Source organism: Bos indicus, chromosome 14, assembly GCF_029378745.1.
Source record: "Bos indicus isolate NIAB-ARS_2022 breed Sahiwal x Tharparkar chromosome 14, NIAB-ARS_B.indTharparkar_mat_pri_1.0, whole genome shotgun sequence".
NCBI classification, from domain to species: Eukaryota; Metazoa; Chordata; class Mammalia; order Artiodactyla; family Bovidae; genus Bos; species Bos indicus.
The window spans coordinates 24,757,181-24,776,656 of NC_091773.1; the positions used below are offsets into that span (position 1 = coordinate 24,757,181).

Genomic DNA, 19,476 nt, shown 5'->3' on the forward strand with positions numbered 1-19,476 from the left:
CCAGACAGAGACCACGTGAAGCACCTCTGGGAGAGGACAAAAGAGGCTGAAGATAGAATCATTTTATGTTTCTGTGGATAAGGCCAGCAGTCTTATTGGGCTGTCATTAGGAATTCAGTTGCCCTGCTTTTTAGTTACTTGTCTTTTTTCTTTTTTTTTCTATTGAGGAAGTCATTGTATTTCCAAGCAATTTTTGGTGCTGGTTCCATGCAGCCCCAACTTCTGACATCTCAGGTGCTGGGCAGGACCCCCTTGCCCCCCACATCCATGCAAGTTGGTGGCCCTGTTAGAGCAAAGCTTTCTTTGCCTTTGGTTAAGACTGGTGAACCAGAAATACAATTTTTCTTCTGATTGTTGATTTCATTTTAATTGTCTTAAATAAGAGAAGGGCATTTTAAAAGAAACTCATAACGTTTTCTTTTTTAGAGTGGACTCACAAATGAAGCCTGTGAACAAGTTTTCTAAGTGACCTTGGAGAATGACATTAAAGTCAAGGCTCCATTCTGGACTGAGATTTAACCAGCTGCTTTTCTCCTATCAATTTTAGATTTGATTTCATTTTTAATAATGGTTTTATTATTTACTCTAGGCTGTTTCACTTGCACAACTGTTTGTTTTGAAATCTAAAACCACATATTTTCGTTGAAACTCAAATAAAAATGGGGTCACACCAGTGACCTTGTAGACAGAAACTGCCTAGTCAACCCACTTTGACAGAAAGAGCACCCACGCTATCTCCTGAGAGCAATGGAATTGTTTTAAGACAGAAGATCATTCAGTTACCATAAAGCTTGAAATGTAATGATGGGGGTGACGGTGCCAAGTTGAGGACATGGGGGCGAAATTTAATAACAGCTCGTGTTGCCTGAACAGACGGGCTGCCCCACCTGACCCTTTCATCGCACTCCCTCACAGAATTCTCACCACAGCCCTGGGACATGTAGGCATCATTACGGTCAGCGTGTCTTCAGGAGGAAACTGAGGCATCCTGAACTTGGTAAATGTGCCCAGGGTCACAGAGCTGTTAAGTACTGGACTCCAGAGTAAACAAGGTTGACCTTAAACCCTGGACCTGGCTCTGAACTGAGGGGCTCGGCATCAACAAGCCAACAGATGCCACCTGGACCCTTTCTACTGTCCGGCCTGGATTCATGAGGGATGAATGGGAAGTGAGTGTCCTCTTTTCTCAGGCCCCAAGAATGCACCCTGAATTCTCCTCTCCGCCTCTGGGATGAAATCTCAGACACCACCCATAGCCTCTTCAGTTAATCTTCAATAATTCAGAGTCCTTAGATCAGTTTCAGGCGTGAAAGACTGAAAACCTCCAGCCTCTCTCATTCCTGTTTGGGCCGCCTCTGTTTCCCAGCTCAGGCCTTCTATTGGCTTGGAAATCTCAGTGAAGGCAGGAGCTTCGCAAACCTGTGGATTTTCCCTCTTCCCCCTTTCCAGCTCTTTATTAGGTGTCACTCCTAACCTGGCCTTCCCTGGTGGCTCAGACAGTAAAGAATCTGCCCGCAATGCAGGAGACCCAGGTTCCATCCCTGGGTGGGAAATATCCCCTGGAGAAAGAAACAGCTACCCAGTCTAGTAATCTTGCCTGGAGAATTCTTTGATTCTCAGAGAAGCTTGGCAGGCTACAGTCCATGGGGTCGCAAAGAGTGGGACACGACGGAGAAACTTTCACTTTCACTTTTCTAACCTAGGGGCAGGCCCATGTGGGTCTGTGAAGATGGCAGGGTCCTCTCCTTGGCTGTGTCACCTGGTGTCCCTGCACGTGGGGGAGCCTGGAGCTGGATCTCTTTGGGAGCTTTTGGGTTCCCTGGGGGGCAGCCACATGTCTCCCAACTCTGGCGGTGCTCACAGCCTCCCCTCAGTGCAGGGCTCTCTGGCCTCAGTTCCTTTAAGATAACCCTAGACTGGGACTTCCCTGGTGATCCAGTGGTTAAGACTTTGCCTTCCAATGCAAGGGGTGTGGGTTCGATCCGTGGCTGAGGAGCTAAGATCTCACATGCCTTGCAGCCAACAAACCAAAATATAAAACAGAAGCAATATTGCAACAAATTAATAAAGACTTTAAGAATAGTCCACATTAAAAAAAATTTTTTTTTCTTTTTTTAAGATAACCCTGGTGAGTGACTTGACTTTCACTTTTCACTTTCATGCATTGGAGAAGGAAATGGCAACCCACTCCAGTGTTCTTGCCTGGAGAATCCCAGGGATGGGGAGCCTGGTTGGCTGCCGTCTATGGGGTCACACAGAGTTGGACACGACTGAAGCGACTTAGCAGCAGCAGTGCTCCTTTCCCCCAAGTGCTCATGTGGCCCAGAAAACCAGCACTTTGTACTGGTGGAAACGCAGATTCCTCTGGCCTGTGTCCTGGGGTGGAGGGTCCAGCACAGACCCTGTGTCTAGCCCTCTCAAGACTCCATCAGCTCTGTGTTGGGCTTTCTGGATGGGTGAGGGGTCCTGAGTCCAGCCTCAGCCTATTTGCGATGGGGGTGGGCACAGGCCATGGTCAAAGCCACCTCTCTAAGCAGAGAGCCAAGGCGGCCTGATACCGGCTCCTTAGGTGATGTCTTCCACTCCTTCTTTGCCCCTGACATCACACCAAAGTGAAAGTGAAAGTCGCTCAGTCATGTCTCTTTGTGACCCCATGGACTATACAGTCCATGAAATTCTCTAGGCCAAAATACTGCAGTGGGTAGCCTCCCAACCCAGGGATCAAACCCAGGTCTCCCATAATCCATTGTGGGTGGATTATTTACAAGCTGAGCCACCAGGGAAGCCCAGTACTGGAGTGGGTAGCCTATCCCTTCTCCAGCGGGGTCTTCCCAACCCAGAAACCGAACCAGGGTCTCCTGCATTGCAGGTGGATTCTTTTACCAGCTGAGCTACCAGGGAAGCCTGGAATGGACATCACACCAAAGCTGCTGGGTAACAAGTTGTACCCTCTCCCCTCCTCCCTGCAGACTCGCTCAGGTCACAGCGCCACCTGGAGACTGTTGCCGTAATGCAGTACATGACTGTCTAATTTTCACACATTGATCCAAATACCAGTGCAAGTGTGTGCTGACCAACCGGGTGCCCAGCACACCCTAGGAGAGCCCAAGGGTGGGCTCTACTCCTTGGTCCACACCCATGAAGGTCTGAGAAGGCAGAATTGGCCTCTTGGCATCTCTTCAGTATTCCAACCTGTGTTTCTATCCTCCAGTTGCACAGAATGGATGTCAGAAGAAACAAGGCTTAAAGGACCTGCTGAAAAGTAGAGAAATGGTTTACCCAACAGGTGGAAAGTGAATACAAAGTAATAAAAACACAGGGGCAAGGATTCTTTTATTATGTAGCACGTGAAGACTCTTTCCAGCCAACTGAAAGAGTAAGCTAAAAACTGGGATACTGGAATCAAAAGCTGAAATGTTATTAGGACAACTCCATGGTTTCTGAGAATATTCAGAGTGAGGAGGTTTTTGGCAGAAGACGATTTCATTTACAGCTTGGAGCTGATTGCTGATGGCAACGCTGAGGTCAGAAGAGAGAAGATCCAGCCACCAGGAGCTGAGGAATTGCAGCAGGCGATAAGCAAGGAGGCACGTCACTCAGGAATTGAAAAAGTACAGGTCCCGCCGAAAGGGTGGTGGTTTGGACTTAATGCTTCCAGATGTCTGGGCCTCTCATTTCTTAGTTTCCATTTGATTTATCTTGTGCAAATTCAGTCTCTTTTGGATACGTGCTTTTGTTACTCCAACGTTTACCTTTTCAGTTTTATAATTCTCCTATTGCACTCTTTACAAGTTATTTTCACAGCATAGGAGGAGTTAACTAAAGTGAACGGCATTGGAAGGGGAAGGAAAAGGGGGAGACAAACATGGCATATTCATATTAAAATGGGCAGGTTCATGTCCTCCAAACGCAGTGTCATGGCTCCCTCTAACCCATGGAACTAAGCGTTGAATTTAGGAATACATTTTGCTTCTAAGTATAATTTTGTGATGCCCACAGTATCGTTGGCTATCTGCGATACGAATGAGGGAGAGGATGAGTTTCCTGAAATCCCGCTGGTTGGGGCCATCTCAGCAGAGGGAGGGCAGGTGTGTGGCTGTGCACAGCTGGTTCCGTTCTTGTGGGCTCAGGCCTGGGGTACAGAGAAGGGAAGGAGAAAAGGCTAGACTAGTGTGTGCTTCCCACAGACACTTGTCAGCAGTGGAGCAGGAAGCCCAGAATCATCCTCCGCCGCCCCTCACCCTCACAGCCAGACCGATGCCACGTGCAGATGTGATGGGATACATTCAGGGTAGTTTGGCCGTAGACCCAACGCCATGTTCAGACCAGTGCAGGTCTTAAAACATCTCTTGAAATTGTCCGGTCTTCCCTCCAACCCCAGAGACACCCACCTCATGAGGGTGACGTGGATGAGAAGAGCCTCTGTGCCTTTATTTAACGTTCTCAATTCCCTGAGTAGGTAGTATCACTGTGCCCATTTTAGAGATGGGAAACCTGAGACCCTGGATGGAGAAGTGACCTGCCCATGGCTGCTCAGCCCTTCCAGGGCAGAGACAGCATCCAGACCTAAAGGTTGTGCCCTGGGGGTCACCCCTTAGAGCCTCTCCCTCCCCAGGCCAGCTCTGCCCAGCCTCCCTGCTCTGCTCCCCTTCATCCTGGCCCCTCCCCGCAGCCCCTCCCTCCCAACGACACACCTGACCCTGTTGCTAATGCATCATCACCCTGTGAGGCTCCCCCGTTATGCTGCCTGAAATGCAGAGTCTGTCCATCCTGTTCTCACGCGCGCAGGTCGGTCACCATGCACCCCTCTCCCCCCAGCTCAGCACTCTGCACTGACCACTGGGTGTGTTTTAAGTTTCTCGGATGAACCATGAACTCGGTGGAGAGCTACCCTGAGGATAGACGCCCCATCCAGTTCTCCTCTCCTCCTCTGTCTTCTGACTCCGGAGAAGTGGCGGGCAGGGCAGCGCTCTGACAGTTCTGCCACACTGATCAACATTATTCAATTAATAGTCATAGTATGTGTTTTGAATCTTTTTTCTAAATTGTCAAGACTTTCCCGTTTCTTTACATCTTACACATAATTGTGCAGTCACTAGGTACTAATGGATTGATTCAACCCAGCCCACGGTTCCATAAGCACCATTAGATTTTGAGTGCTTTTCTCTTGCATTTATAAAGAATTCAAAAGTTGACGCTGTTATGGGAGACTGTATTCTTATTTCAGTGAGGCTTCTCTGCTCTTATATGGAAAAAAACCCAAGATTACAGTTATGAAAGTGGCCCCAGTCAAGTTGGAATCTTAACAGCTGATGTCAGTGGGCTCAGATGCTGTTACCAGAAAACCAGGAAGCAACATGGGACACGTTTACTTGGATTGTAAACGTTTTGTGATCTGACCTTTAGGAAGCTAAAAGAGTCACTCTTCCAGAACTCTTTTTAACCTCAAAGGTAAACTGCTTCTTTGCTCTTTGCCTCCAAGAATGTTTGTTGTTCAGTCGCTAAGTCGTGTCCAACTCTTTGCAACCCCATGGACTGCAGCACGCCAGGCTTCCCAGTCCTTCACTGTCTCCCAGAGCTTGCTCAAACTCACGTCCATTAAGTCAGTGGTGCCATCAAACCATCTCATCCTCTGTCGTTCTCTTCTCCTGCCTTCAATCTTTTCCAGCATCAGGGTGTTTTTCAGTGAGTTGGCTCTTCACTTCAGGGCCCAAAATCCTGGAACTTCAGCTTCAGCATCGGTCCTTCCAATGAATATTCAGGATTGATTTTCTTTAGCATTGACTAGTTTGCTCTTGCAGTCCAAGGGACTCTCAAGAGTCTTCTCTAGCACCACAATTCAAAATTATCAATTCTTCAGCACTCAGACTTGGCTAGATCCAGCTCTCACATCCGTACATGACTACTGAGAAAACCATAGCTTTGACTATACGGACCTTTGTTGGTAAAGTGATGTCTCTGCTTTTTAATATACTGTCTGAATATTTGAACAGAAGGCATTTTCAAGCTCGCCGAATTCAACACATTTTCGTTTTCATAGATACGATCCAGACACTGAGATGTGAGGTGACTCAGAGTGGAATTAGTCAGACTCCCTCTTTAAAGCTGTTTCCACCTTTCTTCTGCCATAACACACATGAGAAATGACCAGTGTTCACGTACTGAAGGAGCTTCTACTCATAAATCAAGGCTTGTGGTCCACCCCAGGATCCTTGCTGCATCTCCAGGACTTTGTTCTCACCTAAAGTTTAACGATCAGTTAGGTGTTAACTGTCTGGTTCTCTTTACTTACCAGGAGCACATGGCCTATGATTGAATTTTAAAATAAAGAGCTATCACTCAGAGATCTGGGTTTGCTGCATCAACAATGAAGGCCATTCCCCGTGGCAGCCCCGTAGCTGGAGACCCCTCCACAGAGGCCACAGTCACCGTGACCTGCCTGACCTCAGTGTCACGGGATTCACATTGCCTGGGTTACAGGAATTTGGCTTTATGCATTCTTCACATAAACTGTGTGGACATCAGCTCACTTTCTATCCCTCGCTGCCTCCCAGGCTGTAAATGCTCTGAAACCAGTGTACTGGGTCTCCCCAATGTCCCATCCATCAGCTCAGATGCTGGTCTTTACCTAACCATCTGGTGAGGAGCTGGCAGATGTGAAGTTAGAAGGATCCAGGTCACTCTGGTTTTAGAAGTTTCAGTTTGCTCGGATGGCTGTTTCCACGCCTCCTAAGCCATAGATTTTTACTCTGTGAGAGACCAGAAAGCCGGGCTCACACCCTCTGTGCCAGTATCTAGGACGTACTCATGCTCACCCATACAGGACTCAGAGTCCTTCCCATTCCTCTTCCACCCAAAGGCTGGACCCGTTTCCCAGATACTATCTGGGGTGTGGTGAGAAAGGCAGAACCTGAGGTTCACCTCAACCTGCTGAGTCAGACTCAAGGTGTCGGGCAGACCCCCAGAAGCACAGGCACAGCTAACTCTGAGAGGCATTGCTGGAGCCGGCAGGGAGCCACTTAGTCTTCCTCCCTGTGTCCTCTGTCCCCAGCTGGTTCTGCACCCCTTCAGCTCTCCCCACACAGATAACGTGGCCCCTCCAGCCCCCGTCCTCTCCATCAGGAAGGAGCAGGCAGGGAGGGCTGTGCCCACCATGCCCCCCGGGCTGGGCTGCTGTTGAGTTCACGTTCCCCTGACTCAAAGAACTGCCCTAAGCTCTAGTTCTGTGACATTTTCTCCTCCAGTTCTTTTTATGCTTTCATGACATTCTCAATGAATATTCAGTGGAGTAGAATGTAGGCAAAATGGTCTGTGAATGGGAGTTTCCCTCAGGCTGCTATTCTGTCTCCTTAGCCATCCACCAGGGATCAAGCAGGACTGGATAATTATTGATACTTTAGTCGATGAAGCCCTCCTTGGCTGAGATCAGATTTTCCTCCCCTGAAACAAGATGAAGAGGTAAAGAGCCCCCTCCGGGTCTGCTTCCACCAGTGCCCAGGCACTCCTGCAGGCCTGTCTTGACATCAGGGTCAAATGAGCCTGCCATCAGCAGAGGGTCTTATGCCTGGTCACAGCTCATGAACACAGGCCATGGTTATCACATCTGTGACATCACAGTGTAACTCCAGGTTTCCAGGTGTCTTGAATGTGAGTCTACACTGCAAAACACCCGGTGGTCTACAGCACTCTGTGCCAGCAAGCACTGCTGAAGCACCAAGCAGTGAAAAAGCAGAATCAAGGGCTATGACACGATTAAGAGAAGGCGCACTCTTTGCCACCTTCATTATTTTTGAAGTAGGTTCAGTGTGTCAACTAAAATAGGCAGGAAACATCAATTGTGCCATATGGGGCTTCCCAGGTGGCGCTAGTCATAAAGAATCCACCTGCCAATGCAGGAAATACGAGAGACGTGGATTTGATCCCTGGGTTGGGAAGATCCTCTGGAGGAGGAAATGGCAACCTATTCCAGTATTCTTGCCGGAAGAACCCCACGGACAGAGGAGCCTGGCAAGCTACAGTCCATGGGGTCACAAAGAGTCGGACACAACTGAGCACATTATCCTATACCCAACCAGTTCCTACAGCTTTTTCTGTGGCTTTTAAGGCTTCTTATAAGATGCTTTCCCCCTATCCCCAGTGGCACCCCATTCCAGTACTCTTGCCTGGAAAATCCCATGGACGGGGGAGCCTGGTGGGCTGCAGTCCATGGGGTCGCTGAGGGTTGGACGTGACTGAGCGACTTCACTTTCACTTTTCATTTTCATGCCTTGGAGAAGGAAATGGCAACCCACTCCAGTGTTCTTGCCTGGAGAATCCCAGGGACGGGGGAGCCTGGTGGGCTGCCGTCTATGGGGTCGCACAGAGTCGGACACGACTGAAGTGACTTAGCAGCCCTATCCCCAAAGAGTTTAAATTAAAACTTTTCAACTGTGACCACAGTCATCTCTAGACATCATCAGTGTGTTGACTATTATTAGGGAAATTGGGAATGACAGGAAAGACAGAAGAGGGGCTAGAAACATAAAGGAAATGGAGTGTAAACTGGTTACAAATAATAACTGTTTACCTAACGCAAATCTCTCAGGCTGGTTTTATGTCTGCTAACGGCTACCCTCACACACCCCACCCCAGCCCTATGCATGCCTGGAGGAACCCTCCTCAGGCTGTCTGCCTCTGTTCACCCATTCTCAGGGTTTCTGTTACATGAAGACAGAAAGTAGGGTGGAAGGAAAACAAGCTTTCTGGGGAATGCTTCCTAGAACACAGCCTGGGAGTCCTGGGACCTCAGTCCTGAGAGTGCAGAGGGATGAATCTCATTTAGTTTGAATGGTACCAAAGCCCCCTGGACGGACAGGTGGGCATGCTGGAAAGTCAGTTGGGGTGGACATTTTGGGGGTTCCAGTCCAAATATGGTGGACTTAGAAAAGAACACTATTGTGTAGGCCAGGGTGAGCTCTAGTGCCAGTGGACGCTATGTGATAACCACAGCTCATCCTCCGAAAAACCTTCCCATAAGAACAGTATGTGCTGGAATCATAGAACAGTCTGGTCACAGGCCAGTATTCCCATGGGCCCTTTTTGAAACTGGAAATAACTCACTCATTCTTGGGCTTCCCAGTTCACACTGGTGGTAAAGAACCTACCTACCAATGAAGGAGACTTAAGAGACATGGGTTTGAAAGCTGGGTGAGAAAGATCCCCTGAAGGAGGAAATGGCAACCCACTCCAGTATTCTTGCCTGGAGAGTCCATGGACAGAGGAGCCTGGTGGGCTTCAGTCCATGGGGTCACACAAGAGTTGGACATGACTGAAGTGATTACTCACGCACTCATTCTTGGCTGCTCAGAACCTCGTGTTTTTAGAGGGAAAAGGACTAGTGGGGATCTCATCCAAGCACTGTCACAGACGAGGAGACAAAGCCCCAGGGGAAAGGGCCCAGGCTCTGCCCCCATCACCCGATGGGCAATCTTGCCACTTGCTGGAGGTTTGCAGTGGTTCTTAGCCACAAAGGTGATGGGCATAGATGTCCATCAGCTCCTTCACTCTGCCCCTGAACCTTCCAGCACTGTCCCTTCCACGGACACGTGTTGGAAGCTGCAGTGGTAAGCGGTGAAAATGTTATACATGCTCAGGAGAAACAAGGCCTCTCCTGGGGGCCCTCAGGTTCCCTGGGGGCAGTCCTGTGGGGTTGCTTCTGAGCCCAGACTCTGCTCCTACTCTGGCTCCCCACCCCGTCTATGGAGGACTGGCTCCATGGGGGAGGTGCACCCAGGCAGTGAATGAGTGGACCCATAGGCTCTGAGGAGGAATCCTCACTCCTCTGGCATTTCATTCAAAATATGTTCAAAGAAACAATCCTACTTCATCTTCATGAGAGGAGATCGTTTTCTAAAAACTAAATTGAAGTATCATAATAGCACCACACAATTAAAGGAAATCATTAGGAGGAATTGCCTTTGGGCTTCTTAAATCTTGCACAGGAAAATATTTTTATTAGAATGAATCCATTTGCAGATTACTGAAATGGTCTCTAACAAAACATGACGATGAGTGTTCTTAGAGACAGAGTTTTCAAAGATGTTAAGGAAAACTATCAGCCCCTGCCCAAGCTTATTTTAATAGACACTCTTTTCTTACCATAAGAGCAGATGATTTTATACTCAGTTCAGTTCAGTTCAGTCACTCAGTTGTGTCCAACTCTTTGCAACCCCATGAATCGCAGCACGCCAGGCATCCCTGTCCATCACCAACACCCGGAGTCTACCCAAACTCATGTCCATCGAGTCGGTGATGCCATCCAGCCATCTCATCCGCTGTCGTCCACTTCTCCTCCTGCCCCCAATCCCTCCCAGCATCAGGGTCTTTTCCAGTGAGTCAACTCTTCACATGAGGTGACCAAAGTACTGGAGTTTCAGCTTCAGCATCAGTCCCTCCACTGAACACCCAGGACTGATCTCCTTTAGGATGGACTCGTTGAATCTCCTTTCAGGCCAAGATATTCTCAAGAGTCTTCTCCAAAACCACAGTTCAAAAGCATCAATTCTTCAGCGCTCAGCTTTCTTCACAGTCCTACTCTCACATGCATACATGACCACTGGAAAAACCGTAGCCTTGACTAGACGGACCTTTGTTGGCAAAGTAATGTCTCTGCTTTTGAATATGCTATCTAGGTTGGTCATAACTTTCCTTCAAAGGAGTAAGCATCTTTTAATTTCATGGCTGCAGTCACCATCTGCAGTGATTTTGGAGCCCAGAAAAATAAAGTCTGACACTGTTTCCTCATCTGTTTGCCATGAAGTGATGGGACCAGATGCCATGACCTTAGTTTTCTGAATGTTGATCTTTAAGCCAACTTTTTCACTCTCCTCTTTCACTTTGATCAAGAGGCTTTTTAGTTCCTCTTCACTTTCTGCCATAAGGGTGGTGTCATCTGCATATCTGAGGTTATTGATATTTCTCCCGGCAATCTTGATTCCAGCTTGTGTTTCTTGCAGCCCAGCATTTCTCATGATGTACTCTGCATATAAGTTAAATAAGCAGGGTGACAATATGCAGCCTTGATGTACTCCTTTTCCTATTTGGAACCAGTCTGTTGTTCTATGTCCAGTTCTAACTGTTGCTTCTTGACCTGCATATAGGCTTCTCAAGAGGCAGGTCAGGTGGTCTGGTATTCCCATCTCTTTCAGACTTTTCCACAGTTTATTGTGATCCACACAATCAAAGGCATTGGCATAGTCAATAAAGCAGAATTAGATGTTTTTCTGGAACTCTCTTGCTTTTTCCATGATCCAGCAGATGTTGGCAATTTGATTTCTGGTTTCTCTGCCTTTTCTAAAACCAGATTGAACATCTGGAAGTTCACAGTTCACGTATTGCTAAAGCCTGGCTTGGAGAATTTTGAGCACAACTTTACTAGCGTGTGAGATGAATGCAATTGTGTAGTAGTTTGAGCATTCTTTGGCATTGCCTTTCTTTGGGATTGGAATGAAAACTGACCTTTTCCAGTCCTGTGGCCACCGCTGCGTTTTCCAAATTTGCTGGCATATTGAGTGCATCACTTTCACAGCATCATCTTTCAGGATTTGAAATAGCTCAACTGGAATTCCATCACATGCACTAGCTTTGTTCGTAGTGATGCTTTCTAAGGCCCACTTGACTTCACATTCCAGGATGTCTGGTTCTAGGTGAGTGATCACACCATTGTGATTATCTGGGTCATGAAGATCTTTTTTGTACAGTTCTTCTATGTATTCTTGCCACCTTTTCTTAATATCTTCTGCTTTTGTTACATCCATACCATTTCTGTCCTTTATCGAGCCCATCTTTGCATGAAATGTTTCCTTGGTATCTCTAATTTTCTTGAAGAGATCTCTAGTCTTTCCCATTCTGTTGTTTTCCTCTATTTCCTTGCATTGATCGCTGAGGAAGACTTTCTTATCTCTACTTGCTATTCTTTGGAACTCTGCATTTCAGATGCTTATATCTTTACTTTTCTCCTTTTCTTTTTGCTTCACTTCTTTTCACAGCTATTTGTAAGGCCTCCCCAGACAGCCATTTTGCTTTTCTGCATTTCTTTTCCATGGGGATGTTCTTGCTCCCTGTCTCCTGTACAATGGCATGAACCTCCATCCATAGGTCATCAGGCTGGTTCACACTGTCTATCAGATCTAGTCCCTTAAATCTAGTTCTCACTTCCACTGTATAATCATAAGGGATTTGATTTAGGTCATACCTGAATGGTCTAATGGTTTTCCCTATTTTCTTCAGTTTAAGTCTGAATTTGGCAATAAGGAGTTCATGATCTGAGCCACAGTCAGCTCCCAGTCTTGTTTTTGCTGACTGTATAGAGCTTTTCCATCTTTGGCTGCAAAGAATATAATCAATCTGATTTCGGTGTTGACCATCTGGTGATGTCCATGTGTAGAGTCTTCTCTTGTGTTATTGGAAGAGGGTGTTTGCTATGACCAGTGTGTTCTCTTGGCAAAATTGTATTAGCCTTTGCCCTGCTTCATTCTTTACTCCAAGGCCAAATTTTCCTGTTACTCCAGGTGTTTCTTGACTTCCTACTTTTGCATTCCAGTCCCCTATAATGAAAAGAACATCTTTTTTGGGTGTTAGTTCTAAAAGGTCTTGTAGGTCTTCATAGAACCATTCCACTTCAGCTTCTTCAGTGTTATTGGTTGGGGCATAGGCTTGGATTACCATGATATTGAATGGTTTGCCTTGGAAATGAACAGAGATCATTCTGTCGTTTTTGAGATTGCATCCAAGTACTGCATTTCAGACTCTTTTGTTGACTATGATAGCTACTTCATTTCTTCTAAGGGATTCCTGCCCACAGTAGTAGATATAATGGTCATCTGAGTTAAATTCACCCATTCCAGTCTATTTCAATTCGCTGATTCCTAGAATGTCGACGTTCAGTCTTGTCATCTCCTGTTTGACCACTTCCAATTTGCCTTGATTCATGGACCTAATATTCCAGGTTCCTATGCAATATTGCTCTTTACAGCATCAGACCTTGCTTCTATCACCAGTCACATCCACAACTGGGTGTTGTTTTTGCTTTGGCTCCATCCCTTCATTCTTTCTGCAGTTATTTCTCCACTGATCTCCAGTAGCATATTGGGCACCTACTGACCTGGGGAGTTCCTCTTTCAGTATCCTATCATTTTGCCTTTTCATACTGTTCATGGGGTTCTCAAGGCAAGAATACTGAAGTGGCTTGCCATTCCCTTCTCCAGTGGACCACATTCTGTCAGACCTCTCCACCATGACCCATCCGTCTTGGGTGGCCCCACACAGCATGGCTTGGTTTCAATGAGTTAGACAAGGCTGTGGTCCATGCAATCAGATTGGCCAGCTTTGTGTGATTATGGTTTCAGTGTGTCTGCCCTCTGATGCCCTCTCACAACACCTACCGTCTTACTTGGGTTTCTCTTACCTTGGACGTGGAGTATCTCTTCACGGCTACTCCAGCAAAGCACAGCTGCTGCTCCTTATCTTGGACGAGGTCGCCCTTCCTGACCTTGAACGTGGAGTAGTTCCTCTCTCCTGCGCCTGCGCAGCTACCATTCCTCGGACATGGGGTAGTTCCTCTCAGCGGCCGCCCCTAACCTTGGACGTGGGGTAGCTCTGATTTTTTTTATACTAATACCACTTTATTTATTTTGTAAATTAGTTACTGGATATGTTAGTTGAATCAGTTCAGTTCAGTCGCTTAGTCGTGTCCGACTCTTTGTGACCCCATGGACTGCAGCACGCCAGGCCTCCCTGTTCATCACCAACTCCCAGAGTTTACTCAGACACATGCCCATTGAGTCGGTGATGCCATCCAACCATCTCATCCTCTGTCGTCCCCTTCTCCTCCCGCCTTCAATCTTCCCCAGCATCAGGGTCTTTTCAAATCAGTCAGTTTTCGAATCAGGTGACCAAAGTACTGGAGTTTCAACTTCAGTATGTTAGTTAAATACTTATTCTCTTAATACTCCTAATTATAACCAATGATGCTAAGTCTGAACCCTTTTTTGGAATGCTGATGCGCTCACTCATCAGTGTTCTCTGCCAGCAGCGACAGAGGTGTTCAGAGGGCTGCAGAGATAAATGTGACACTGTATCATGTGCTAAGTAGTAGTTAGCACACTAAGTCATGTCTGACTCTTTGCCACCCCATGAACTGCAGCACGCCAGGCTTCCCTGTCCTCCACTATCTCCCAGAGTTTGCTCAAATTCAGTCAATTGAATCGGTGATGCCATCCAACCATCTGGCCCTCTGTCACCTCATTCTCCTGCCCTCAGTCTTTCCCAGCATCAGGGTCTTTTCCAATAAGTCAGCTCTTTGCTTCAGATGCCCAAAGTACTAGAGCTTCAGCTTCATCATCACTCCTTCCAATGAATATTCAGGATTGATTTCCTTTAGGATGGACTAATTTGATCACCTTCAACTCTCAAGAGTCTTCTCCAGCACCACCACACTTTGAAAGCATTGATTCTTCTGTGCTCAGCCTTCTTTATGGTCCAAGTCTCATGTCCATACATGACTACTGGAAAAACTATAGCTTTGACTAGATGGACCTTTGACAGCAAAATGATGTCTCTGCTTTTTAATATGCTGTCCAGGTTTGTCATAGCTTTCCTTCCAAGGGACAAGTGTCTTTTAAGTTCATGGCTGCAGTCACCATCTGCAGTGATTGTGAAGCCCGAGAAAATAAAATGTCACTGCTTCCACTCTTTCCCTTTCTGTTTGCCATGAAGTGATGGAAGCCAATGCCATTATCTTAGTTTTTTCTAATATTGAGTTTCAAGCTAGCTTTCTCAGTCCCTCATCAAGAGGCTCTTTAGTTCTTCAGTTTCTGCCATTAGATTGGTATCATTTGCATATCTGAGGTTGTTGATGTTTCCCCTGGCAAGCTTGATTCCAGCTTGTGATTCATCCAGCTGGGCATTTCACATGATGCACTCTGCATATAAATTAAATAAGCAGGGTGACAAGACATAGGCTTGTCATATTTCTTTCCCAATTTTGAACCAGTCAGTTGTTCCATGTCTGGTTCTAACTGTTGCTTCCTGACTCATGTACAGGTTTCTCAGGAGACAGGTAAGTGGTCTGTTACTCCCATCGCTTTAAGTAGAATGATTTATCTTGGGAGTATTAATAAGTGTTTCACTGTAGTGGTCTTGGTTGAGGGGTGGGGGAGTCAAGTTTTTCAGAAGGTCATAAATAAGACCCATGAATGCTTAACTGTTATACAAGTTTTCTATAAAGTAACATATTTAAGTATGATTTACACCTTGTCTTCTTAGTTCTCTGGGGGACTTGGAAAAATACATTAAAAAAACTTGATTTCTGCCCATTGTGTGAAAAATTATGGAGCATTTATAATCAGAATATCTTTTTATATGGTTGATCTAGAAGTATTTCTAGGGGTGTTCTTGTCTGGTGCTTGGTTAGTTTTAAAAAAGCTTGTATTTAATGAGATGAACTTAGTACACATTTCGTTTACAGGAGATGGTGTTTTCAAATACACTGGTTAGCGAAAATAAGATAAACATGTTGACTTTTTTAAAACCGTTTTGTGATTACTGTCGTTTCTTGCCATCTTTTAAGTTTTTGAAGCGTTAGGTGCTTGTTAGAGTGATAGAAGTCAAAAGTTTTGCATCATTGCAAAACAGGCATCTTAGAAGTCACCGAGACTGTAGCCTAAGCAGATAAGAGAGCCACAGGAATCCAGTGGCATGTCATGAACTGGGAACCGGGCTTTGCGGACCAACATTTCTACTGTCATCTCGTGTTTCCTGGGTTTGGGTTTAAGTGATGCCGGGGCCGGGCGTGATCGGGAGGCGGGTCTCTCTGATGGGGAGGCGCCAGGAGGAGTTGGCGCGTGGGAACCCTCCGTCGCTCTTCTTCCGGAGCCGCGCCGGCCTCCCAGCGCCGGGCGCGGGCGGCGGGGCCCCATGCAGCCGCCGGGATCACCTCCCTCCCGGGCTGGCGGGGGGCGCCCCGGGGCGGGGGCGGCAGGGCGGGGGCGCACGGCTTCGCTGTTGCTACAGCCGTGATGTCACTCGCCCATCCTAACCCGCGGTTGGTTGTTGTGTGTTTCAGCTCTGCCTGCAGTTGAACACAAAGACCTGGAGGAGACTCCCACATCCTTCGGGGAGGAGAAAGGAGCGGCGAGGCCCGATTAAAGGAACTTGGAGGCTGGTGGCCTCTCCGCACCGGCCGGCCGGCGAGGGGGCGAGGGGATTAGAGTCCCGGGGCAGTGACCGAGCAGGAGATGAGGCGCTGCCGCCGCCGCTGACCCTCGGTTCCGGACCATCCGCTGCGCTTTGTGCCGCCCGCACATGTGTCTGCCCGGCGCATCCGGAGGCGCGCACACGAGCATCCACCACGGCCGCCGGGGAGAGAGTGCCCGCCATGCCCACGGAGAGCCTACAGACAGGTAGCATGGTGAAGCCGGTCAGCCCCGCCGGCACCTTCACGTCGGCCGTGCCCCTGCGCATCCTCAACAAGGGGCCCGACTACTTTCGCCGCCAGGCGGAGCCCAACCCCAAGAGACTCAGCGCCGTGGAGCGGCTGGAGGCCGACAAGGCCAAGTACGTCAAGAGCCAGGAGGTCATCAACGCCAAGCAGGAGCCCGTGAAGCCGGCGGTGCTGGCCAAGCCCCCCGTCTGCCCCGCCGCCAAGCGCGCGCTCGGCAGCCCCACGCTCAAGGGCTTCGGCGGCGGCGGCGGCGGAGCCAAGAGCGAGGGGGGCGCGCCTCGCGAGACCCTGAAGCTGGAGATCCTCAAGAACATCCTCAACAGCTCCGAAGGCTCGAGCACGGGCTCGGGCCACAAGCACAGTGCGCGGAACTGGCCGGCGCCCCGGGCTGACGCGGCCGAGCTGCACCGGCACTCGTTCGCCGAGTCGCTGCGCGCGCGCCCCGCGCCGGGCCGGGGCAGCCCCCAGGAGGGCGGCTCGCACGTGGGCCGCCGGCCGCCCGAGCCCACCTCTTCCGCCGCCGCCGCCGCCGACGCCTTTCTGCACGTGTCGCACAGCTCCTCGGACATCCGCCAGGGGCCCGGGGCCAGGCCCCTGAAGGCCATCCTCCCCTGCAGCAGTTCCGCCCCGCCGCTGCCCCCCAAGCCCAAGGTGGCCGCCCCGGCCGCAGTGAAGTCCCCCGAGGCCGAGGCGGCCGAGCCGGCTGGCGGGGTGGGCCGGAGACCCTCGCTGCAGCGCTCCAAGTCAGACTTGAGCGATAGGTATTTCCGCGTGGACGCCGACGTGGAGCGCTTCTTCAACTACTGCGGACTGGATCCAGAGGAGCTGGAGAACCTGGGCATGGAGAACTTCGCGCGGGCCAACTCGGACATCATCTCGCTCAACTTCCGCAGCGCCAGCATGATCAGCTCGGACTGCGAACAGTCTCAGGACAGTAACAGTGACCTTAGGAACGATGACAGTGCCAATGACCGGGTGCCCTACGGCATCTCCGCCATCGAGAGGAACGCGCGCATCATCAAGTGGTTGTACAGCATCAAACAGGCCAGGGAGTCGCAGAAGGTGTCCCACGTGTAAGAGGCAGCAGCGCGCCCGGAGGGAGGCAGGGGGGTCTCTGTCCGCGCCTCGGCACTTGTGAAGGTTGTGAGGTCTCCTTGAAGTGTTGTGAGCTTCTCCACTCTCTTTGTGTTGCTTGTTGTGCAATGTCTTTCCAGTTGCATGCCCGCCAACACGGGGACTGACCTGGCGTCCTCGGCTACCATCGCTGCAGAGCCTGGCCGGTCGCGCGTCACCCGCCCCAAAGTGTCAGGCCACATCCTAATTTAGGGCTTCAATCTTTGGCAAAACTGTTTACACGGAAAACGGTATACAACTTCTTCAATATTTATGTGGTTCTAGTGTTTTTATATCCCGCGCTATGGTGTCTTAATTAAAGGTTTTATCAACTGGCTTTTAAGTTGGGAGTAACATCTTTTTGAATTAAAAAAAAAAAAAAAAGCCTATTTGCCTACATGTGAGATCCTAACGGGAAAATAAATGGGCTCTGCTATCAAACAGATAGTGAGGGATCCCAGAGAGACCCGGGCTGGGCTTTCTGAGAAAGAAAGTGGGGAATCCGATGTCAGTCATTTATTATTGACAGTCCTCTTGCCATTTACACAAGTAATGGTTGGGGACACGTATGTTCTGTGTCTGATTTGGTGTATAAACTTTGATGGTTCTGTGTAATACTGACCCCAAGGAAAGACAATCAAATACAATGAAGGGGATTAAATCAGGAGGTTGGGTGTTAAGAGGGGCTTGTTGCTATTGATCTGATTTGGGTTGATTTAGAAATTTTGACTATCAATCATTTGACAGAACTGGCCACCCTAGAGCTGATACTGAATTTTTTTTTTTTAAGTTAGTTTTTTGGTTGAGAACTCTAAGTGGATTCTCCTCCCTCCCTTTGTTGTAATTGTTTTATCTGGGAGAGGGGAATGGGGCTTGGGTGGTGGGAACTACCTGAAGACCACCGAACACAAATGGAAATGCCAGCCATATCAGTTTAGAGCCTTCTCTTCAGAAGTCAGTACCTTTGGTAGCTGAACCAGATCTGGGCAGCATGACTATGTCCTCATGCATATGTTAACCTGTGAGGCTGCAGGGAACTTGAAACATGACTCTGTGTAGCTTTTCAACCCGAAGATCCGTAGGGCTGCATATCAGCTTGTTCCCCCATAACCTGTCCTACAGGTGGTCTAGTTGGCTGTCCCTCAGCTGACAGTCATCCTGCAGTAGCCAAGGGGTCCACCTGGGATGCTCGGCTTCCTCGCTCTTATAGAAATGCCCTGGAGCTCCCAGCAGCACTGCCTTAGCCTTCATCAGCTCATAGGACACTTTTTATGCTGTAAATGCTGTAAGACTTTGTACATACTTCAGTTGTTTATGAAATCTTTAAGAAGAAGAAAAAACAAAGAAACGTTACTCTAATAAATAGCTCTGGTGCAGGCTTTCATGGTGGTGGTTTCTCTTTGTCTTTTCCTTCACTCCCTCCACACAAGTTTCACTTTGGACTGTGAGCCAGAAGGAGACTTTTGAGGGTCTTGAAGAAACAGCATTTCATTAAGTTATTTTCACCATATCACAATTATTCTGAACAGCTGTATTCTTCATTGTAGCTAGATCAGTGTGCTTTTTTGCTAAAATAGTTTCACCGGGGTTCCTAAAATCTGCTGCTGCTGCTTAGTTCACAACTTTCAGTTTTTTATCTTTTCTTAAAATCAGGATTTTTTACATCTTCCACCAAACTCTTAAGTTGTAATTACTTGTTACAACTTCTGACAGTTGAGTTCTGACAGTGGAGACATACCTTTGAAATTTATAGCCTCGTTCTTAATTGAACAAACTCAGGATCCTTAATGTTACATTTGTTTATATAGTAGTCCACTCATTCATTCATTCCTTCCTCTATCAAAAGGGTATATGATGAGTGATTCCGTTTTCAGGCCTTACCA

General features: G+C 48.2%; 1 protein-coding gene across 2 annotated transcripts in view; it reads left to right on the forward strand.

Annotated features, from left to right (window-relative positions):
- Positions 1-18,977, forward strand: part of FAM110B (family with sequence similarity 110 member B) — a 142,015-nt gene extending 123,038 nt beyond the window's left edge. For both annotated transcript variants that reach the window (XM_070802560.1, XM_070802561.1), the window contains one exon: positions 16,103-18,977. In XM_070802560.1, coding sequence (XP_070658661.1) covers positions 16,415-17,557 — 1,143 coding nt within the window. In that variant the 5' untranslated portion in view covers positions 16,103-16,414 and the 3' untranslated portion in view covers positions 17,558-18,977. The remainder of the gene's footprint in view (positions 1-16,102) is intronic.
- The last annotated feature ends 499 nt before the right edge of the window (positions 18,978-19,476 follow it).